This window comes from Rousettus aegyptiacus, unplaced genomic scaffold (genome assembly GCF_014176215.1).
Source record: "Rousettus aegyptiacus isolate mRouAeg1 unplaced genomic scaffold, mRouAeg1.p scaffold_m13_p_1, whole genome shotgun sequence".
Classification (NCBI taxonomy): domain Eukaryota; kingdom Metazoa; phylum Chordata; class Mammalia; order Chiroptera; family Pteropodidae; genus Rousettus; species Rousettus aegyptiacus.
In genome coordinates this window covers 151,392,245-151,417,454 of record NW_023416284.1, presented here as the reverse complement: position 1 = coordinate 151,417,454, position 25,210 = coordinate 151,392,245, and the positions used below count along the sequence as shown (strand labels likewise).

At 33.2% G+C, this 25,210-nt stretch overlaps 1 protein-coding gene across 2 annotated transcripts in view; it reads left to right on the top strand.

Moving 5' to 3' along the window:
- CEP85L (centrosomal protein 85 like) overlaps positions 1 to 24,525 on the top strand; it is a 114,986-nt gene extending 90,461 nt beyond the window's left edge. The window contains exons 8-13 of one of the 2 annotated variants that reach the window (XM_016153602.2): positions 102 to 250; positions 3,082 to 3,199; positions 3,671 to 3,721; positions 14,731 to 14,838; positions 16,563 to 16,794; positions 20,377 to 24,525. In XM_016153602.2, coding sequence (XP_016009088.2) covers positions 102 to 250; positions 3,082 to 3,199; positions 3,671 to 3,721; positions 14,731 to 14,838; positions 16,563 to 16,794; positions 20,377 to 20,540 — 822 coding nt within the window. In that variant the 3' untranslated portion in view covers positions 20,541 to 24,525. Of the gene's footprint in view, positions 1 to 95; positions 251 to 3,081; positions 3,200 to 3,670; positions 3,722 to 14,730; positions 14,839 to 16,562; positions 16,795 to 20,376 lie in introns of both variants that reach the window. The other variant, XM_016153592.2, reaches the window with a different exon arrangement.
- Positions 24,526 to 25,210: the final 685 nt, after the last annotated feature.

Sequence of the window (25,210 nt, the reverse complement as noted above, 5' to 3'; positions counted from 1 at the left end):
AACCATAGTCTGTTAATCCTCAAGAACACAGTAACAGTGTAGTAGAAACATTTAATAGTCTATGTCTTAAGAACTTTAAAAAAAATTTTCCTTAGCTGCAGGTTCTAGAAGAAAAAAATAAGAATTTGCAAGAGACTTTGATAGATATGGAAAAAAACTTTGAAGAGATTAAAAAACAATGCCAAGAGAAAGAGGCACAATTAACATGCCAGAAAAGGAAAGAAAAGGAGTTGGTAACTACAGTTCAGAGGTAAGAAACCCTTCAGTAATTCTTTTATGTTATTTTAAGTTATTCACATTTTTCATAAAGTATTTTAATTAATGTTAATTTATAATTTATTATTATTCTTCTCTTAAAGATGTACTATTAAGAACTAGAAGTATTATGCCATTGAAACAGTTCGTCTCAGTTGTGATTTAACATTTCCAATCTTGCCAACGATTTTAGATAAGAATAGTAAAAAAAAAATTGAAAACTTCATCTGATGGCTTTGTCAAAATATAAGTAAAAATTTTAAATAAAAAGTGAGCTAGATACTCAGACTACAAAGTGAAGTAAATTAATACAGTTAGAGTTACAGTGAGTATTATTGTTAGTTTATTTAGCTAATGCATTTAAGCTGAGAAAGGAATATTGGATTCCTGAAAACCCAGAGAACTATGTTATCTATGCATGTGCATATACTCTTTGTTTTGTAGAACTTAATAGATTATCAACCACAAATAGATCAAACTATCCTGATGACACAAAAAACTAAGAAATACACTTTGTTTCTATCCATTATATATAACTGTGTGTATTCTCAGCTGTTTGACCAAAATATATCTGACAATTCCATGTTAATATTGCTTTAATACTCCTTTCAAACTCTTATGTATGCCTTGGTCTGCCTACTTTTTTTCTCTTAGATTTTAGTGCAGAAAATTCTGATCTCTGTGACAATTACTGTCTTCAGTGTTTCTGACTTCAGCTCCAAAAAATTCATATACTTTGACTCTACCTTTATTTTTCTATTTTCTGCTTTTTTTTCTTAATCTCCCCTTTTATAACTCATCTTCTTTCACTATTCTTTAGTTTCAAAACAAATTTCTGACCTCCACTAATTCAACCATTTATCTTTTTCTTTCATCTTATTGATAAAGTGAAAAGAAGTAATGTATCTGTCGTGTTTTATAGGGCATTATGATCATAAACTCAATCTGTGTTTTATAAATATAGAATTAGGACTACCTGAAAATAATTTGAATTTTTTTGTTCCATTCTGATTTTATACCTTTTTTTTTTTTTTTTTAATTTAGATTTTCTCTTTTATTAGGTTTTTGGAGAACATTTACCTTAATATTCTTGATTTGGAAAGATTTAATACAGTGCATTTCAGAATACATTTTCCATTTCTTAACTTTATCATGATACTCTCTGAGATGATATCATCTCAGAAGGTTTCTCTTGGTTTCAAATATATGTAAAGGACTAAAGAAGATCTGTAATTCTTCAGTACTTGTGCGGTGTGGTGTCACTTGACTTTAGGGATAGGGGTGTTATTTCAGTGTCCTCAGATATAAGATATAGTAATCCTTAAGTTCCAGAAGAACTTCGGATGTATATGGGACTATGAATTCTATTGCTACAGTTTTGTTTTTATATAGTATTTCTAAATTTCCCACTTTATGAATGAATACATAAGAACTTTTGGGATTTAAAAATGAAATAAGAAAAGTAAGTAAATATGTAAGTAAATTTGTGGATGGGATCGCTATTGATGCACTGGTTGGTACCTTTGCTGTTCAAGAGATTTTCCTTTGAACAGCTCATTTTTCTAAGTGAGCATGCTTCATAATTTAAACTGAAAATGGACATGGGAAAGAAGGCTTACTTGGTAATTTTCCATGATGGAGTACATTTTTCCCTCCTCATAGATGGCTCATTTTTTTTTTTTAATATATATGAAAGACCTTAATAATTTTAATTAATTTATTTCTCTTGGAATGTTCTAAACATATTATAGTGTCTTGACCCTGAATTGGGAACAAACTTACTCTGAAATAGAAATAATGTATTTTTATACTTTTAGAATGGAAAAGCAAATATTTTTGGACTTCTAGACTATAAAAGCAGATTTTTTTTTTTACATGACAATAATTTACAAAGCGTGGTATACTACATTCATAAAAACTAAAAACTTCTCTGGTGCTATTATTTACAAACACATTTGAAGTTCTTATTGTGTCATATAAGACTGTCAGTTCTTTGTCCACAATCTAGATATGGTGTTTCTTTTCTTTTTCCTTTTTTTTTTTTTTTTTTTTGGAAGACAGAGAAAGCACGGATTAACTATACTACTTCAAAGAAGAAAAATAAAGAAAAATATCAAAACCCAAATGAAACAGTCTGTTTCTTTTAGTACTCTACAACTCTTGAGTATGATCACAAGCTAAAGTAGAGCTATTTCTAGGTGTCTTACTGTATGTTTTGTTTTGGGGGTCTTGGTCATTATTGTAAATGGTATTACATGACTACCCTTCCTTTCTCAAGGCTAACACCTTTTCCTCCTTTTATCCTTTTATTCCTATGTACCATAGGAGCTTCATTTTGTTTTCATGGATAGCATTAGAAACTGTTAAGTCAAGTAATAATACATTAGATTGCTGGTTTAGGCAACAACTATCTTTACAAACAAATTTGCTGAGCTCAGAATGAAGGGCAAAATTATATATATATATTCATATTCTTAGGCTCCTTACCTCAATAATCTTAACCAAGGAACTCTGCTTTTGAGGGAGAAAAAAAGAAGAGAGTTTAGACTGCAGTGCTCAGATTAGGGTCATAAAGGACTTCATTAGGACCTTAGCAGGTCACATATTAAGCAACTCTTGACTCTGGTCTCACATTGCCATCTCTGAGAAGATGATCAGCATCCATTATAGTTCTTACTTATTCATATACTGTCTGTAGGTTTTAAATTATTGCTTGATTAAAAAATACTGTAGACCTTAAGGGGTTTCATTTATGTTGAAGTCTTCTACCAAAGTCAGCACATAGAATTGATTTTCTTTATATAATTGTCTTTCTAAAACAAACAGTTTGCAGCAAAAAGTTGAAAGATGCCTTGAAGATGGAATCCGTCTTCCTATGTTAGATGCAAAACAGCTTCAGAATGAAAATGATAACCTGAGAGAACAAAATGAGAATGCTAGTAAGGTCAGTACATATCTTTGATAATAAATGTGAAATATATACTATGTGGATATATGTGTATAGATATATAATTTATTGTTATTTGATTCATATTTTGCCAATTAATAGCTTATGAAATTTTTAATTTGAATGTTTTTATTTGGCAAGAAAATAGCAATTTAAATAAATTTAAATGAATGCCAAACTAAGGAAATTATATTAACAAAAACAATAGGATGTCTTTTTACTTTCTAAATTATTCAAAGTCTGTTTCAAAGTTATTTTTATATATTGCATTAGTTAGAGAACATTTACATATGTGTGTAATATTTAAAGGCTACTTGGTATAATACTTTTATTTTTAAAAATTATACCCAGATTTTTAAAAAGTAAATTGATGATTCCCTATGATTTTGTTTTCTTGAAATATTGGTGCTTTTAAAAACCAATGGAAAAAATAATTTGATTCAGACTGATACATTTCCTGTGTTTTAGATAATAGACAGCCAACAAGATGAGATTGACAGAATGATTTTAGAAATTCAGGTAAGGATTGTTTTGTGTTCATTTTAATTTAACTCTATGCCAATTTACTCTTAATGGTTATGTAAACTAAAAATAAAGCATGTATGTATTTGAAAGATTAATAGTACTTTAGGTGAAGTTACACATTCTTTAATATTAATCTTTCAGTTTTTCTTTAAATGAAAATTCAGTAAATCAGTTCTTTAAAAAATTAAGAAGATTGTTTTCTATTCCTTGCTTGTAATCTTTTTAATTGGTTGTAGTCTTTTGCTACCACTGAGAACACATTTGGTTAAGATATAAAGACAGTAGACTGTTTATAGTCCATTGTGACTACAAGAACCCTCTCCCTCACAATACTATATATTATACTTTCTGTATTATCAAAGCATAACACTTTGTTTACATATTTGTGTCTTTGCCTCCTACTTAGTTTCTTGAGAGTAGAGTCTGTGGTAGATTATATGCATATCCAGCACTTAGAGTGTCTGACCCATAATACATAATCCAAAATTTGCGAATTAAATGGATTTTTATTCTCTTACTGAGTTACCATATTTACTGATTACTGTTCTGTGTTCCAGGCACTATTCTTTGCACTGGGGATTTATCAGTGAACAAAACAAGTTAGTTCCTGGCCATTCTAGTGGGGTGAGATGGAGAAAATGGAAATATAACATCAAGTAGTGATACTTGTTATTGAAAAAATAAGATTAGGGTAGAGGGCAATGACAATTTTGCATTAGATACAATGATCTTGAGTTTTTTTTTCTGAGGAAATAATATTTAAATAGGGATCTGAATAAGGATAACAAGGAAAAAGCATTCTAGGCAGAGAGAGCAACCAAAGCCCTGAATGCTCCTGCTGTGCTCCAGGACCTGCAAGAAGGCTACTAGTCTGGAGTGCAGTGATTGCAGAGTGGTGAGAGGTGCCATTGGAAAACAGCCTGGGGCCAGATCACAGTGGGGGTCTGTGTCTTTGTATGATGGAAAGCCATTGGACAAATTTGCTGAATAAGTATGTTTATACCTCCTAATTCTAACATTTCTTGTGGGAATAAAAAAAAAAGGTAAATGGTATAGGTGTCAGAATTATCATCAGTCTGCTTGCATTGTCTTTTGGCCATATTAAGTGATTTGTCAATTTAATCAAACACCAGTCCAATTCAACAATTTGTGAGTCTGCTGGATTGATTCACAGAGAGTATACACTTTAATTTGTATTCCTACAGACATAACTTCAGTTGTTCTGTAAGCCATTTGAATCACAAGATAGTTAGATTTCCTTAGCCATTATTATTTGACTTATAGACCACAGTGAAAGGAATTTTTATTTTGGTAACATTTTCTGAGAAGTAAATCTAGTAAAAGTTATCTCTATCCAAATTAAGGACACTCATCACTGTCCTTTGGTGTTGAAATTTTAATGGATAAGACTTGTAAGATTTTGTTTATCATATGCTATCTCTCACATTATATATTATATGCATTAGTTGAAATGTGCATTTTTCCCATTTGTGGAGGCATCTTAGTGCAAATTATCCTTATACATTAACCAAGTCTTTTAGTCACGTTTAGATATGTCATGACCTTATATGTACAAGAATATGTAATTATATGCCTTTTGATTTTTTGATCTTAAAATGCTTCAGTAAACATTCTTTTATTTCTTTAGACTAATTAGAGAATGGAACTCAAATAAGATGCATTTATTTCCAAATATTTAGGCTCAGACAATACAATATACTCATTATTCTATTGTCTTCTGAAGCAATGGCGCTCGTGCTCTAGCTCTCCTCCTCCCCCCCCCCCCCGCCCTTCCCCTAGCCATTCTGGTTATGTAGGTCTATAGATCATATAGTTTGCTCACAGAGACGGGTAACAAATGTTTATAGCTGTCTAACTTAGCTATATTTATCAAGATGATATTTGAACAGAAAATTATAGATGACAACAAATATGCCTCAGACAGAAAAATTTTCACTTAACGTTACTTGTTTAAACTTGTTATTTTTTGGCCCCTAACAGTTGAAAAAGCTAAATTTGTTTGTTATCTGGTGGTTTGTGATGAATATAAAAGGTGTATACTCTAAAAAATCCTGAAAATAATGCCTATTCTAAAAAAAAAAAAAAAAGAATACTAATTATTTTGCTAGCATTGGAAACCACAGAGAGAATCCTAAAGAGAACACTTTAGGTTGAAAAAGTATTCTTGTTTCTTTGATAATATGCCTGTTAACAGGCATATTATCAAATTGATACACGTAATTAAAACAGTTCCTTTCAACTACCAGTTCTTTAAAGCTGCCTAGGTTTTTCCCATCTGCTTCCATAGAGAGTGGGCAGCCTTTCACCTATGTAGATTATGAATGATGTCCTTCTTATATGCTATAGCTGTTTTTTAATTTCTTCAAGTTACTTTATATAGCCAAAATAACAAAATTCTTTATAATTAAGGATAGCAGAGAGCTTCCAAACCATTTTTTTAACAGAAATTATGCATTTTAGCTGTCAGTGTGGTATTAAATTTATTGTAAAATTTCATTATAGTTTGCATGTTCTTTGTTCCTCCGTAGTGCTAGGAAGTTGTCTCGTTTTAGAGTGTCCAATAGGCAAAAGCAAACGATATTATTAAAATTTCATGTTTTACTGCTTCTTCGTGTCCCTGAAAACTGGAAGAGACCATATTTTTTAAAAGTTTATTTGGCTAATTTGGAGTATTGCATTGCCTTGGGTACAAGCAGGTTATTCTTGCTGTTTAAATTTTGTGAGAAAAGAGAAAAATGAAATCCCTTGCCATGTTCATTTAATGTACAACTTATAGGAGATAAAAATAAGACAGTTACACAGTGAAATGCTATATTTAAAATAGAGCTATAGTTTACCACCTTGTGCCAGAACTCAAATAGTACTTCATGTAAAAGTATATGCTGATTTTGAAATTGAGTTTAGTGCTATGAAAATGCAGATATATTTGCTGTTTGGTTCAGCTGTCAAGATGATATTGTTAACTGGCATGAAAACTTGTTTTGTCATTCATCCTTTAGAAATATTGCCTTTCCTTACATCCATGAAACCAGTATAGTGAAACTGATTTCTTCCCCTATAGGTTTTTCTTCTGTCAATATACAATATAAAAAGACCTTTTGCAGTAGAACGTTCCCCATCATTTCCATAAAGTGGCTTCAGTCAGAATGTGAATGAGTTCTTCATTGGGCATTACCTTCCTTCCTATTTATTTCTCAAAAGCACATTTCATCTGTATAATCCTATCTTCAGTGAAATGTTATTATTGTAATCTTTCAGCCAAGGAAATACAGAGTAAAAAGATTGTTAACTTGTTTTCTCTAACATATTAAAATGTTTCCTCATTGAAAGGACTTATGTATTTAAAATGGCCTTTCTGAATTAATAGCTATCGATGAATGATAATACTATCACGAAAGACAGAATGATGCTTTAAAGGTCATTAAGACTCTTAAAGGAATGTTGGAAACACCAATCTCAGAACTGTGGCAGTCTGTCCTATTTATAACACTTCAAAAGAAGATGTTTCCACAGTCTCAGGAGATTTTATTCCAATTTCTAGCAAATTTTTCTTAATGCCTTCATCTAGCAAGTTTCCTCAATAGAAAAGGAGGGAAAATGGATCATAAGCCAGTAAGAATGTCTTATAGGTAGACTATAACTTTTCTTTAACCTAAATAAATGTTAATTGATTTAACGCTTCCCATTATTAGTCTTGTTTTTATGTTATCCAAGTTTTATGGTGTCCTGACATGAAGTTTTTCTTCTAAAATCTAACTTTTAAGGTTTTATCTACATAAAATTGCTTTATAATGTGTGAAAAACTAAATATATTCTTACCAGAAATTAGGACTAATTTTTGAAAAACCTAGCAGCCAAAAGATGTATTTGATTAGGAAAAGGGGATTTTTAAAAAATAAGCTTTCTCTACAATTTGTACTTATAAAAGAGAACAATCTTTAATGTACATGTATGCCTATTTTATGCACATTATAGTTGTTGCTTAATTAAAATGTTAAAAAAATATGTAAGAGATGGATAAATATTGACAAATCAGTTCTTTGTGTCTGACATAGGGAGTTGCAGGAATGGAGTCAGCTCACTTGAATTACATGAATAGTATTCTTGAGCCTATGTTATTAGTGGTCACCAAACCTGTATAGATAGTCAAATTAGTTGGGCTGTTTTAAAAATAATAGATTTCTGGGCCCCATTATGAACCTAATGAATTAGTATCTCCAAGGTGAAGCTTGAAATATGTATTATCAACAAGTTCCCCAGGCAGTTCTTTCTTATAGCCTGGCAGTCCTAGGAAGTGTTGTAACCGTTCTTGGTGTGTGCTCATTGGACCAAAAGTGGGAATTGACTTGGAAGACTAAAATTTAAGTTAAAGGGAAAAAACATTTAGTTTTGAGACACCTGGGTATGTTCTTGACAAATTTAAATTGTTTCGTTAGCTCTTAAGCAAGCCTAAGAGCAGAACAGGAGCTGGAGGAAAAGGAACCAAGACAGGTCGTTTTTTCTTTATATTGTGCTGATTTTTTAATAACAGCTTTATTTAAATATAATTAACATACTTTACAATTCACCCATTTAAAATGATTCAGTAATTTTTAGTATATTCGATATGTGGATATAGGGAGCCAACATTTTAAAATATTTTTATCACCTTGAAAAAAAATCCTTTACCCTTTAGCTATCTTCTTTAAACCCCTCCCCAGTCATAAGCAATCACTAATTTTTCTGTCTTTATAGATTTGCCAGTTCTAGATATTTCATATAAATGTAATATGTGATCTTTTATGACTCTTCCTTTGACCACACCAGCTCTGAAGCTCCATTAATTGCCTGCTGATCACTCTATTGTTTTCATTAATGACCCATGGCATAAATTGCTTCACAGACTGATCCATTTCTGCTCCTTTGAAGGAATAGTTCCTTAGGTTAATGTTTGATATTTGTTCTGTTCTCAGGAGTGCACTTGCTAGCTGTCTTTTTCATGGTTTCTCTCTGGGAATCTAGCCAGCCTATAGTTTAGCCTATACCGCTAATGAACATAACAGTATTCTCCCAACTGCCTTTCACCACGGCTTCCACTGTATTTGAAATTGCCCTTAGGCTTGCACTTCACACTCTGTAGCAAATGAATTCATTTCCTTTAGGGAGACATTCAGAGACATTCTGTGGCCTGCTTTTCCCAAGGAAAAAATCTCTGAGCCAGGTTCTTGTCCGTGTGAACAATATCAGGCTTCTCTCTGAGTGACTCTCTTTAGGAGGTAAACACTCAGCAAAGGAGGGGTGGAGGCAGTAGCTCTGAGTGTCTGCTTGTCTCTCTCTGTGGAATCCCTGCCCCAGAAGCCAAAGCAAGGACAATCAGTGCCCCAGTATTCTCTGTGGTACTCAGCCTAAGGAAAAGCCTCCATCCCATGAGGGGGAGTCTCCACCTTTTGCGGTACTTGCCTGGAAGTTAGCCTCAGCCGTGGGTAGCTGAGGGCAGGATGAGAGATGCTGATGCCCTGCCACTACTGGGAAGATAATTCTCTCACTGGGAGCTGAGGGTAGAGGGAGCCCTATGTTACTGGCTGTCCCAGTCTGAAGTGGAATTTCCATCTTGCTGAACTGAGGGAAAATTGAGATGGAGTAGATTTTGTTTCACATATCACAGTCTTATGCTATCCTTAGAGAGTTTTGGTAGGTTTTCTTGAATATATATGTTTCTTCATTTGCTATATGCCCCTAGGACCATTTCCAGAAACTTTAAATGTGTATTTTTAAATAATTTTCGATAGAGAGCAAGTCTGAGGAGCTCCTCATGTCATCATGCTGGAAGCAGAACTCTCAGGCAGATTGTTTTTTACTGTTATATCTGGTAGCAGGATGATAGTTAAGAAAGGAAATTAAGCCGTACAAATAGGATTGCTTATGACTCATGGGATTTATGAATAGGCAGACACCTAAGGTATTGTGTGCATACACACTGCATAATTTTCACAGTACTTTACAGGGCTGGAAATTCTTTTTGATGAATTTGAAGCCTGGAAAGGCTGAATAACTTTCTGTTTCCATAGCATATAAGCTGTGGACTCAGAACCTAGTTTTATCTGACTCCAAGATCTTATGCTGTTGCCATTAACTCTATTTTCTCTTTTTTTCCCCCACAGTTGTTTGTTATTGAGATATAATTAACATATGACATTATATTAGTTTTAAGTATAAAACAGGATTTGTTTTATATATATATATATATTGTTAAATGATCACCACAGTAACTAGTTTTACATTCATCACCACGTAGTTACAGATTTTTTTCTTATGAGAACTTTCAAAATTTACTCTTAGCAATTTTCAAATATACAATACAGTATTATTAACTGTAGTCATCATATTTTACATTATATCCCCAGGACTTATTTTATGACTTGAAGTTTATACCTCTAATCCCCTTCACCCATTTCACACACACATTACTGGCACACCCACCCCCTGCTGCGCCTTCTGCCTCTGGCAACCAGTCTGTTTGCCGGTATCAGGAGTAACATAAGTATCTCATTTAGCAAAATGCCCTCAAGATCTATCTATGTTATCAAAAATGGCAAGCTTTCTTTTTTATGGCTGAATAATATTCCATTTTAGATATACCATATTATCTATTCATACATCAATGGACACTTAAGTTGGTTTCATGTCTTCACTGTTGTAAATAATACTGCAGTGAACTTGGGGGTACATATATCATTTTCGGGTACTGTTTTGTTTTCTTCAGGTAAAAAGAAAAGCAATTATAAGATCATATGATAGTTATATTTTTAATTATTTTTTGAGGAACCGCCATATTGTTTTCAATAGTGGCTACACCAGTTTACATTCCAACCAACAGAGCACAAGGATCCCCTTTTCTCCACATCCCTGCCATTATTTATTACCTCTTATCTTTTTGATATTAGTCATCCTAACAGATACTAAGTGATAATCTCATTGGGGTGTTTGGTTTGCTTTCCCAATGATTCGGGATGTTGGCACCTTTTTTGTGTATCTGTTGACCAACTTTATGTTGTTTTTGAAAAATGTCTATTCAGAACCTCTGCCCATTTTTTCATCAAATTGTTTAGCTATTTTTGCTTTTGTTGGTTTCCGTACATTAGATAAAAGAGCCACTTCTCCCAGTCTTAAATGAATGGCCTCATATAGTAGATAAACTTTCTTTTAACTAGTTTTTAAAAAGGTGTTGAGAGAAAATATCATTAAATATCATTCAAAGATATCATTAATATCTTTATTAATGCTTTCTAGATACCATTATCATCTTACCTCGTTAAGTATACATGCTGCTTATTAACTGCTATTCTTATCTTTTATGTATACATACATACATTATTGCAAGAATAGTGTGCTCGTATTAATCAAATCATAGCAAAGTGAAATATTTACAAATTTCAACCAAAAAAATTTCAGAGGAACTTGCTTTTTAAGGTTTTGTTGTTGTTGTTGTCCGATTTATTTAACTAGACACAATAAATTTTAAAACCTGTAGCATAAATCCTATTATAATAAAAATGTAGGTAAGTGAGTAGACTAGTATATAAAAATTAGACAAAATTTTCCATTTTATAACCTAGGGATAAGTTTAGTTTTATTCATGATGTTTATGTTAAGGATTATTTTAAAGATGTAAATTATTTTTGAAAATATTGTATCATATTTCAAAAAGGGGGGTTGTTTCTTCCCTACCATTCTCTATTTGTGCTTCTCATGGCTTTAAATATTATATGTATACTTACTACACCCTAATTTTTATCTCCAGCTAAGAATTCTCCCCTTACCTTACAATTTGTATAACCGATTGCCTAGTTGACATCACCATTTGACATAACTGAATTTCTTATTTCCTTCAACCGAAAAATAATAAACCCTGCTATACCTTCCATATTTGCCATCACAATTAGTGACAAATCTGACCTTCCATTTGCTCAGTCTGAAAACCTTAGACCTATCCTTGACTTCTCCCCCACTTCACATTTGTGAACAAATCCCATAACCTTCCAAATATATCTAGCTTCTCGGTCCCTTCTCCCAACATCTGTTCTTGTCACCCTTGTCCAAGCCATCTTCATTCTTTATCTGGAGTATTTCTTCCTGCTTCCACCCTTGCTTGCCTACAGTCCTCATCAACCTGAGTGACGTGTAGACAAAAACAGATCACATTATATGTTTTCCCAGAATTCTTCACTGGTTCCTCATTTTCACCAGAGTAAAAATCAGAGTTCTTAACATTGGCTTACAAGGCCTTACACAGTCTGTTCCCCACACTGCCTTCCTATCTGACTTTATCTTTTACTATTTTTTTGCCACCCTGACTCTCCTTTTCTCAAACACAGATGACACCATCTACCTCAGACCCTTTGCACTGCCTGAAATACACTTCTCTGGGTAGCTATGGGACTATCTTTCACCTACTTCAAACCTTTGCTCAATTGTCACCTTTTCCATGAGCCCTTATTCTACCTCATTTGAGATTTCAACTCCCTCTCATAACCTCTGTTTGTTCTCCAAAGCACTGTTAAATTCTGTTGTATAATACTATGTAACTTATATATGTATTATTTTTATTTTCTTTGGTCCTTTTCCTCCTAGCAACAGTTACACAGGGGCCAAAGAGTTTTCAGTATTTTATTCACTGATGTATCATTCAGTGCACACAGTGCTTGGCTATAATTTTTGGAGACTGAATGAACGCATGAAGGAACTGTGTTTGTAAACTCTTGCATGACATGTATTTGCATATATTTGTGTGTGTGTGTGTGTGTGTGTGTGTGTGTGTTTTTAGTAAAACTGCTAGCATATGTTTTTAAAAATATCTTCTAAAATTGTGTTTGCAGAGTATATAGAATTTTTATTAAGGCACATCTGGTTTTCCTTTATTTGAGCTATTTGTATATGGGGCAAAAGAGGGTTAAAATTTACATCAAAACAACAAATGTGTTTAAAACGATTTTCAACTTTAAGAATGATTGTGATAAATACCTGTAGGTTAGTAACTTAGAATTAAAAAATTATTAAACTGAAAGTTTTAAGAGAAATTGCAGAAATTAAAAACTTGAAAATTTAAGTTTTTAATTTCAGTAAACCTATTCTAAGCTTAGTAGAAATTTTTCTTTCTCCCCTTTTTCCTTAAATTTTAACCATATATTTTTTCATACAATTTAAAGTAGAGAATTAATCTTTTAGGTGAAATGTTATTATGAGACAGCTATAGCACTCATACCTAGTATTATCCTAGAAATTGTAGAGCATTTGGTTTTTTAGGATAAGCATATCTGTGAATTCTTTCCCCTACTAAAGAGCAGCTTGATAAATGCCCTTGAACTTAACCAACATAATGTGCTAAGCTTGATATATTTACAAATCTAATTTTCCTTCTTATGACAAATAGCACTATTGCCAGGCATTTCTGATTTATTCTGATGGAGAAAATTATTTTTCACTGATTAAAATTTAGTCTTACATAGGAACATGCTAATCAGATTAGCTAATTATTAGGCACAGTCAACATGACATTGAATTGGTAAAAATATAAAACACTGTAATCTTTTAAAGAATTACATTACAGCATTATGAAAATGCCTTTTGGGTTCAGTTTTCATTGTTAAAATGTGAGATTTAGAGTAGTTTATCTGTGGTGCTTTTTTTTTTTTTTAACAATTCTAATAACATAGTCACAAATCTTAAGCAAACTTAGGATGAATTCTGAATTAATGCCCAATATTCTTGTCATGACTGTAAGCATTGATTTTTAGCTAGGTAAATACGTGCCCATATATCATTCAATCAAATAAGATTTGAGTCAATCAAATGGAGTTCAAAAGGGATTTCAATATCCAAAGATACAATACTGAGAGCCCATGTCACTTAGTGCTGTGAGATTCATTTTTGTGAAATATAAAATAAATTTTCCCTAGAAGGAAGTGTAGTTACTATAGAGCTAAATTCATTTGTATCCAACTTTTGAGTTAAAAAATGTAATTTAGCAAATCAAACTAAAAAGCAACAAGGTTGAATATTTGTTACTGAGAACTATTTTATACTTACAGAGTCTCACCTCGACCTGTGGTGACGGCTATCCTCTTATTCCATCCAGAGATAATGTGAGGGGGGAAAAAAAAACTTAATAGTGGATCATGTGCTATTTAGGTGGTCATTATTCTGAAGTATTTTCAGAATTGAGACTAAATAGAGTCCTGAGGGGAAATAAAGGAAATCTTTTTTCTAGTCATGTTTATTGATTTTGTAGTTTAACAGGAAGAAAGATGTTGATAGAAACATCTAGAAATCACTGGTAACTACAGGGTCTATGGCAAGTTTTTTCTTTGGTGAATAGCTGAAAATCAGACGTAAGCCGAAATGACCTAGGTACTTTTAAAATATACTATATGCTACTTCGGCATACTCAAGATTTTCTTACGATAGTATTGTGTCTGGGTAATTCATAATAATATAATGGAGCAGAGATTAGTTTATCAAAGTCCCGAATTCAACATTTTAGTCACTTAGAATACTATACCCTGATAAAGAAATATTTACTGTGTTTCAAATGATAGAAAATAGGGATGGTTTTATGGTCTTAAGATTTTATTATCTTATATCTTATTAATCATAAGAATGTTTTTAAAAAGTATAGATTTGCTAATACACTCCCAATATATAAACAAAAATTAATAAAATTGCTGTTTGTAATACAGCATGAAACAGCAACTTTAGATTTAACTTGTTTTACCTAGCTTAAAAACTTTTCTTGGTAAAGATAGTATCAGAATTTGTTTCTTCTTTGTAGTCATATATTCTAAAAGTAATGTGGGTGTGGATTGATTTAAACATGAACACTTTATCTTCTAAGGGGCTGGGAGGTTAAATCTAAAGTATTCAGAGCCAGTATTCCTGGTTACCTACCTGATTGAATTTTGCTTTCAACATGAGCATAGTTTGTTTCCCAATTCTCTTTATTCTAGTCTATACAAGGGAAACTGTCTAAAGAAAAACTGACCACTCAGAAGATGATGGAAGAGCTGGAAAAGAAAGAAAGAAACTTACAGAGATTAACAGAAACATTGCTTGACGTGAGTAAAAGAAATTCAAAATACTTTCAAAGGATGATCTACTACCTATTCAAGTTAAAGCAAATGCTTATTTTGTACATTTTCTTATAACATTTTTAATTGAAGACTTGATTTTGATGTGCCAATTAATTAAATCCATTAGATTTATTACTAAAATTATAATAAAGATAAATATATTTTTTATATCTTAAAATACAATTTCATAAACTCTACTACAGGAAAGTCAAATGTTAGATAGAGATTAGGTACCAAAACCATTGAATAAGGCATAAATTGAATATAATTACCCTTGAAAATACTTAAGGAGGGTGCAGAGTTGACATGGTTATTGGAGTAGATCACACTTTCTTCTTTTAATTGTGCGATGAAATACTTGGCTGCATTTAAGGAGTCATTATACAAATAATACTGTGTTTTTTTTTTTTTTAACTGTCTTAATGCCATTTTTGCCTCTTAAATACTTCAAAATGCATTTCCAAAAATTAGGGACATTTTCCTACATAACCATGTCATCATTATCATTTTCAATAAGAATAATATTCCTTGATATTTGATAATAACCTAGTGTATATTAAAAATTCCCCCCTTCACAAATGTTTTTGAAGCCAGAATTCATTCACTTGAAACCAGAATTCATTAAGGACCATGAGTTGTATTTCATTTTGTATTGTAATCTAAGATCCCCATCTCCTCCTGTATGTTGGTGACTTGTCAGACACCTTCTAGATTTGTCTGATTGCTTCCTCCTGGTGTCATTTATCTTGTTCTCTACACCTTCTATTTCTTGTAAGCTAGAAGTTAGAGCTAAAGATATCATTAGATTCAGGTCAAACATTTTTTGACGTGAATACTTTGTAGATAGATGTTCTTCACACCATCAAATTATATATGTTTGGTTATCCCACTGTAAGTGATGTAAATACGGACCTCACTGGGTTCAGGTGGTAACAGACTGATATATTTTTCATTATAACATTAGAGCCTCTGCAAACAGCAGGTAATCTGTGGAGTGGTAGTTGGGCAACTGTTGAATGAATATGCAGTTTACTAGCACCTTTTCTCCTGAGGGTTTGAGTATCTATCTGCCAGTGAGCATTGTCTGAATTGTTAGATCATTAAAAGAATAATATCTTTTTCTAATTACATCATTCTTTTTATATTTACCAACTGACATTCATTTATTTAAAAAACATATTTTTTTCCTCATCAACATAGGCTATTTGGTTATTCTGAAATTCAGTCCTAACTGGGAAGCTAGTTAAACGTGCCTTTCATTAGCAGTTTTCAGGATGAGGAATAGGTGGTGACAATTTGGGGGATGAGGTGAGGATAACTTTCTCGGGTATAATAAATCATGAATTCATATCGATACTTCCAATTCAAATTTAACAATTCAGAGTTGTTTAGGGTACTTTTTTCCCTCCTTTGATTTTTTACTTGTATTTCTTTTTCTCTTACACTGAAAATTTTGATTACTATTAACATAACATGTACACTTTTTTCTCAGTATACAAAATATAGTCTCAAAGTAACTAAATCACTGTTGCTACTAACTATAGGATATTGTTCTTTTTTTTTTCTATTGTATGTATGCAGTTAAATCTGGTTAATGCGCATGTAATATAATTCTACTACAGACTTGGGAAAAATGTTAACCTGTATGGCTTTTGAGTACCTTTCCTGTGTTCTGACCACCAGATTTTTGTTTTCTTTATCTATTGCAGAACCAAAGACAAACAGAAGAGACATGCTCTTTATTGGATCAGGGCCAGGAAGCAGACCAACCCAGGCAGCAAACAGTTCTTTCCAAAAGGCCACTATTTGATTTGAGTGTGATTGATCAACTGTTCAAGGAAATGTCCTATTGTTTGTTTGACCTGAAGGCATTGTGTAGTATCCTTAATCAGCGTGCTCAGGGCAAGGAGCCTAATCTTTCATTATTACTGGGAATCAGATGTAAGTGGCTAATGACTTGCTCTTACAGTATTAACAATTAGAAACTTGCCTTCATGAATCAGGAACTTCTGACTGTGTTTTCCCTATTGAGTTTTAATTTCCTTAGGTTTATAAATTTCTTTCCTACTTAGATTTATAAATCTCTGAATCAGTCTGGGTCTACATACTTGTTATTACTTCATTGCTAGAACTTACCTCATACTTATAGAAGTGAGCAGGGTCATAGTTGGTATGGAATACCACTTGCTAGAATGCCTGCAGATCTACCTGTGTGGATGAGCTATGCTGAATCCGTTAATGTGTCTGGAGTGCTAATAGTTAGGTGTGATTTCCTGATTATTCTTCTAAATATAAAAATTCTATTTGCTTTCATGTGGTAATTTTATAAATTAGTGACCCAGCCATCTGTCCACTGGTAAAATATTGGAGAAGAAACACTCACTTGCTTTCCTGTGTAGTATATGTTCTGTGGCAGTTGCTTAAGGTGAATGCCAGTGCTGTCACATGAACCAGTTTCCATGGCCTATAGATCTGTTGCTCTTGTCATGCATACCTTCCGGCTCTGTCTCTTTCGATGTCACACCCACTCATTTTGCCTTAGTTTTACCTGCACATAGTCATGAGAGCTGCCGCAGGAATATCCTGATGTCCCTTTCTTTCCGTGCTACTGTTGCAGGAACATTCATCTCTGCATATGGCTCTGAATTATCATAATGTTGACATGTTGGTTCTTGAGTTAGGAGATATGACTGAAGACCATAAGCTTTACACAACTACTCGTTATCTTGAGTAATTACCTAAAAATATAGTAAATATGTAACTGAAATGGGGACTAGTTTTTTTTTATTGTAAATTTGTACATTTATAGATGAGAAAATCAATATTATTGTCTCATTAACTCTCAGTTTGTATATCCAACTCCAGAAATTAAATTTAATATATACTATACTAAAGTATGAAGTTTTTTTTTTTTTTTTGAGTGGGGACCAGTTTTGTTTTCAGTTTTATCAAAAAGAGTCTACCATCTTGCATCATAATAGTTGTTTTGGCAAACCAAATACACGGAACTCTCGATCAAAGTGTATCACTTATTAATGAAACACTTAACAGAATTTAAGAGTTGTCTGCAGAATTTTCCCCTCTATAGATGTTTGTTCACAAATACGACTGTGGGTGTGCAAAAAACACTTTAAAGTTTAAGTGTATTTACTCAGTCGGTATATATTTGTTAAATACCTTCTGTAAGCCACACATTAAGGTGCTAATGTTGCAGATAATTTGAACAGAGCCCTTGTTCACACATTAACCAAGTTATTAGAGCGTTGTGATGAGTACTGTAATTGAGATGTAGACAGAGACTGTAGGAGCACAAGGGAAAAAGAAAACAAATCTACTTGGCAAGGACTGTGAACGCTCCATGGAATTGCCAGTGTTGGCTTCAATCTTAGAGGAGAAAGAAATTTGCCAGGTGAACATGGATAGGGTGGTTTAGTTAGCAGTGATCTCTCTGAACAAGAAACAAAACTTCACTCTCAGAAGACTCATTTTCTCTACCATTTTAGTGGTAGTCACTCTTTAAATTATTTTGTAACCTACATTTGCACTCTTTTATATTTTGTTAACTTTTTTCAGTATTAGGATAAGAGTACTATTCTAATATGGAAAAAGGGAGATTTAAGAACTTTGCCGCATTTGCCTCCCAATATATACTCTTTTCAGTCCTTAAAGTTTAGCCCCAGAATTCTTACCTTATAGTTTGGCATTGTAAAAATTAGGCCAGCCAGCTAATTTGTCAAAAACCAGTGAATTCTTTTGAATCTGGTCTCATCACTCCTAGATTATCAGTTGATACTGTTCACCTATCCTTCTTAAAACTCTCTGCTACCATGGTTTCCATGGCAGCGCTCTCTAGGTTCAACTTGGGCCTTTATGACTGACTGCTCACAGTCTTCTATGGAATTCTCTGCCACTTAAATATTGGTGTCCCCCAGAAACCTTTTGTTTTGGGTTTTTTGTTTCTATTTTTATGTACTTTCTCTGAGTAATCTTATCCACACCCTGTTGTGTTCTGTTATTGCTGTAACTTTGACCCATACAGACATTTGTCTCTTATTTTGCCTAGAACATTCCTTCTGGGTTCCCATTTATATTGACTTATATATTAGAACCAGCTGTTTTATAGGCATCACAGACTCAACAGGTCCAAAACAGAACCTGTTGTTCTACCCTCCCTAAACCTGCTCTTCCTCTCAGAGAGTAGCACCACCTGTCACCCCAACCCAGGTTTTATCCTCTTCTATCTGCTGTGTGTCCCATGCCCAATCCCCAGCCCCTTTGCAAGTTAATGATGATTAGGCTCTATCATTTCTATCAGTTCTTTTCTAATTCTAACATTTATTCCTACTATAACATCTCCATTGCACTGTTGCCTTAATTCAAGCTTTTGTCTGGACTAGTCTCTCTGTCAGCCATCTTGCCCACTTGGTTTTTCACATTGCTGCCAGAGTGATCTGTTGAAACTATGATTTCTGATTTCCTAATACATACACTTCCCTAAAGTAGAGATAGGTAGCTCACACCTGCCTCTCCAACCTTATTTCTTGACACACTCCTCTTTCATAATTTGTGCTCTATCATTTTAGAGCTGATTACTGATTTTCTTGAAGTTTCTCAAATTCTATCAGACTATTTGATTGTCTCCTTTTATACCTTTGTTCAGTCTGCTTTCTTGGCCCATCCACTGAACCTGTCCCCTGTCCAGTTAGGCCTAGTTGTTCTCTTATGTCTCTGTAGCCTGTGTGTAGTAGTCAGTAATCAACAGTACCTGACTATGCTTGCTTTTTTATGAAAGTATACGTAAATTATTAAGAGTTAGCCACTGTCTCCATTATGTTTGCTTACATTAACATCTAGCATAGTGCTTGGATCATGGCAGGTGTTCAATTAGCGTTTGTTAAAATAACAAGTTATCTGATTCTTTTGGCTCCAATAAGCTACCAGGGCCAATGAAGTTATAGTATCAAGGAAGGGTTTATTTTACAATCATTGGCTCCACCTGCTTTTATGTTGAGATTTGCTGACAGAGGAACTGGATAAGTAAAAGCTATCTGTCTCAGGGCCTCACTCAGTTATTCAGCCATTGAGCACCTAGCTATTAGCCTAATTATATGTTTTCATGTCAATAAACCCACTTTTCCATCTATAAAAATATAAAGTATCACCCCTCACCACACAAATGATTTGTCAGATGAGAAGAACTAAGTACTCTGGTTGAGCTCGAGTAAAGTTATTAGAGGATGTTCTTTTGTATTTTAGGAATATTGTCATCTGTCAAACATGTTGAATTTCTATGTGTTACTATATGAATTTAATGCTTTTTAATTAGCAAAATTTTAACAGGACCAGGTAGATAAGATCTATTTAATATTGAATGATGCACAGTTTAAACCTGAGCCTAATGGGTATTTAGTGTACAGCATTATATTACCAATGATAATGAAATTGAAAATCTTAAAATTGCCTTTGTCAAAAAAAAAAACAAAACAAAACATGGGACGTTTTCTCCGTATTTTATTTCCACAGCACTGAACTGTTCAGCTGAAGAGACTGAGAATGACCACAGCCCAGAAACACTCACTAAAAAACTATCAGATGTGTGCCAGTTACGGAGAGACATCGATGAGTTAAGGACTACAATATCAGACCGCTACGCTCAGGACATGGGAGACAACTGCATTACGCAGTGATCAAGTGTTGGTTCCACAGCAATAATGACCCCTTGTTAGATGCTGCTGTGTTACATTTCTTCATCTTTCTTTTTAGGAGCCATATCGGAAAGTTGCAAGTGACACATGACTTGTACATAGGATTTTTTTTCTGTGGATTTGTTTTGTTGTTGGGGTGGTGGGGGGAAGGGATATAAGGCGGTCTGGAAGGGGCTTAGCTAATCAGGACAAAAATCAGATTACCATGTGAAGATGTGATAAAGTTTGTAAGACAAAGAAATTCTGTATTCTCAAACTACTGATTGTAGGACCAAGCTGTGAAGAGTGCCCTTCAGATAAAGGGGGTTGGATTTCCTTTTATCCGGTTGTGTGTGTGTGTGTGTGTGCGCGCACACGCATGCGTGAGCATGCATTTGTGTTTATTTACAAAATTATAAGGATTTCTAGGGTCAAAACAAAGCTTCTGAGAAAGGCACACACTTTTAATTCTTGTATTTCTTTTTTTTCATGTAGAAGCTTGTGTTGTACTTTTGGGTTTTCAAAGGCTGGCTGAACAAGAGTTCCAGCAGCAGGCAGTGTTCTAGTAGGAGTGCACGAGGCAAAACCATTGCATTTTGAATGACCAGTGTGCTGAGATTAAGAGGTTGTGGGTCGGGTTGGTGTTAGTACTGTAAATAGGTTAGCTATTTTTTCCAGAGTGATTGTGGATTGCCTTAGAGGTGTGAAATTTTGATGTGATGATCTTTTTCACTAGCCTAGTAATCTATATATTACAAGGCAGTTAACATAATTTCAACTAATTTTAACATGTCTGTTGCTACTTAGAGTTTTTTTACTTATGTTTTACGTGTGTGTGTGTGTGTGTGTATGTGTGTGTGTGTATCTGTATAAATGTAAAAGCCATATATAATTCATGCAAACCTAAGGCCTCCTTTCGTTATTATGAAAGAAAGATTAACAGTGACTCTGGAACAATAGCTTATTTATCAAAATCTCAAATGTTTACATTTTAACAGTTTTGTATCTTTTTTAAAGTTGAAACTACTTTAAGAAAAAGCCAACCTCTCTTCTTTATATCTGAATTATCACTAGCATAAAACAAAATCTAAATCAGGTGATATTTCAATTCTTTATATTAGGTAAAGTACGTTAAAAACAGGATTTTTCGTGGAATACAAACTTGGTTAGGTTAGGTTAGTTCTACTGGAGTACAAGATATCACTATGAAATGCAACCGAGTTATAAGTAGACATACAGTCATTAAACTTCCAAATGAGTATTTCCCTGTTTTAATTGGTGTTTTGGAAAGACTGCCTTCAGAGTATTCATTTTTAAGGTGATCATTTGTTTATAAATTGTACCCAAAAGCTAATATGAAGAATTTTGCCTCGTGAAAGTATCTAAAAATGGCCCTTTACAATAAATTAGATAGTAGCATCTAAAAGAGCTAGGCCATAGGTGCAGCACACGTTTCTACATCTCTTTGAATAAGGTCCCCTCCTCCCAAGCCCAGCCTCCGCAATTTTGGAAATAAAGGCACCCTAAAATATAGTACTAGTGGACAAAAAAACAAACAAAAAAAATCACTGATTTGAGTCACTAAGTTCTTACTCTTAGGTTTTTAGTAGATGTTTTGAGGTTTTATGGTTATTGTCGTTTTAAACAAACTTGGTCATTTGTATTCATCTACTGTAGCTATATTTTTGTTTTATAGCTTTGTTAGTATAAAATATTTTGTTTTAAAAATAAGTTTTCTGAAACTTGTAGAATTTGACTTAATTCAGATATCTTAAGGTAAATTTTTTTAACTTAGTAGGAAATTAACAAACTTCTGCTGTTATAGTTCAGTTTCCAAAATATATGCTCCTTAAAAAAGGGAATTAAGATGTGATAGTTTAAGTACAACCTTGAATTACAAAATGTAATTTTTTGGGATTTTGGAGTTTGTGAAGGGATCTAGATAATAAGTAGACAGCCTTGGAGGGTATGTTTTGGGAAATCAAATGTAGTATTTAAATTCATCAATATTTAATTTTGAGTTCTATTTTTCAGAAAATTCTCTCCCAAGACAACCTCTGTGTTAGTTTCAACACAAATGAACTGAGGTATTCTTAGAAGTTATTACAGTGGTATAGATCTGAGATGAAAACCTAATTTTAAAGTAAATCTATTTGAAAATTTCCTTAGTTGGGAAAACTTTTAAATTATGCTTTGGTGAATTAAATGCTTGTCTTCTAAGGAAGTTTCATAGGCAGTATTAATATTTATTATTAGTCTTCTGAGTTTTGCCACTGAGTTTGTTTTGTCTCTTATTATAAGAGACCTAGATTACCTGTGCAGATCAAAGGCACAATGGTTGTATTTTCATTTGGTTTTAGAAAAAAAGGACTTTAGTTAAACCGTTAGTAAATTTGCAGTGGCCTCTAATTTTAAAAGCTTAAGTATTAACTAGGTAAGTCATTCCTGAATTTTTCTTTTAATTAATGTGGTCCCTTTTTATATTTGAAATGATTCAGTATTTAATGTTAACAGTATTATATTTCATTCAAATTTATTTTGGTTATGACAGTTTTTAAACTGAATCAGATTTTTTTTCAATACTTTGTTAGAGACAATCTCAAGGGCTGGAAAGTGTTGCTAAAATGGATATTGTACATTACTGATTTAATAAGCTTATAAATTAATGTTGTCATAGTTGAATACTTATTAATAATCTCAGAGGATATTTTTAAAGGAACTACTTTATTTGGAAAACATTCTTTCATATCAGTAATAGTTCATTGAATAAATAGCAACTGAGAACTTGGGACTGTATTTTTACATAATTCACCTCAGTCATACCTTTCATTTGGATTATTGACATTCTTTTATGTAGATTTCTACCATTGTAGATATGTAATTATGGTAATAAGCAATTCTTATAACCATGCTCACTCAGACCATATCATTTAAAACTGCCAGTAGCTATAGCTCTCAGAGCTGAAGTTAATCCATTTCATTTTCATTTTTAACAATTCTTTTCAAAGTTCACAAAACAAGAAAAACTATTTATTGTTTGGTATAAAGAGTATAATTTCCAAATCACCCCAAAATGCTGTGGTGTTGTATTGCTGTATGATATAGTATTACACATTTAATCATGAAGGGGGAACAATTTTGGATTTTTGGATTTTTTTCTTATTTAAAGAAGTGTTGAGTATATTAAGAATGTAGTTTCAAATCCATAAGTCATTAATAACACCATTGGAGCTGCATACAGAGAGAAACTTTGTGCCTTTTTGCCTGCAGTAAGCATTCATTTCTGTTTTAAATGAGTTATTAGAATGTTGATGATTATTGCACCTTGTTCTTCTGTAAATAGGCCGATTAAGGATTTTTTTAAAGCAAGGCGCAGTTTTTCATTACTAGGTAGATAGAAAACTTAGTAAACATGAGAGGAGGTATCAGATATATGTCTTTGGAGCCCAGCCTTTTCCCCTGTTGTAGCGAGCAGGAATCTCCTTTGGAATGTCATGTTTGTATACGTGTGTACATATATGTATAAATAGTTATTTAAATACATAAGCATAAAATTCAGCATCACATTGGTGTGATGACAAGACGTAGTAAGGTGCTAGGTGGTTACATTAAAAGCACAGCAGAGTGTGTAATCAGTCACTATGACTGGTGGTTTTTGTAAACTAGGTTCACTTTTTGAACCACCCAAAATACCTCGTGTAAATACAGCAGTCATGACTTAATTGAAATACAGTTATTGTAAAAAGAATGTGAAGCCACTGGTTGGCTTATGCCTTCTGATCTATCATTCTTGCCTCTTTTTTTGAAAAGAGGTGATTTTTTCTTTTTGTTTTTTAATGGGGTTTACAGCTAGAATTTTGAATGCCAAAGTTCTATTTATTAAGTTTAAAAAAGTTTTCAATGTTAATGGCTAAGTATTTTTCCACTGGACTTTGTTTGTTGATGTTGGAATTTGTATTTACAGAGAAATAAATTTTTTATAAAAAGATTTACGTCTTCCAAGTACCTGATGTTAATCTAAGAATGTATTTGAAATTTCAGACTCTCTTGAATTCTCAGTGACTTGACTTTTAGGTAAACGTGCTCGATAAATACCCAAGAGAATCTTTGACTAGAACATGGAGACTTCTACTTTCAGACTGTCTTACAGTATCTTTTCAGTTACTAGAGAGCATTTTCTCCCGGCCTTTCCATGAAGGGCACTGAGATTTTCTGACGGCAGCTGCTGTAAATACAAAGGCATGCCTGTATCCTTTTAAGCCTATGGTGCTATGTCCTTCCTTTGAATTTCTAAAATCCCTATTTATATCACGAGTGTTCTTTCTACTTTTCTAACAGACAAATCTGGTTTCAGTTTTTCGTAATGCTGAAAAATTGGACTGGAAAGTCAAATCTTGTTTTTATTTCCCCCCTTCTGATCAAAGGTCAAAATATTACTGAAACGTATACAGATGTGACCTTGTTAAAAGGTTATTCTGTGCAAGACCTTGACATCTTGGCGTTGGTGGTTTGCCAGCCTAGGCCAGAGATGCCCTGTGTATGGCACGCTGGGTGGCATGCTGGGTCCTTGTTCTGACGTATGGGCTGTAGCCTCCATGTCTCTAGGAAGCTGATTGCTATTTGGATTAGCAGTACTTGTTTCCAGTCCAACTAACTTGGCATTGCTCTGTCAG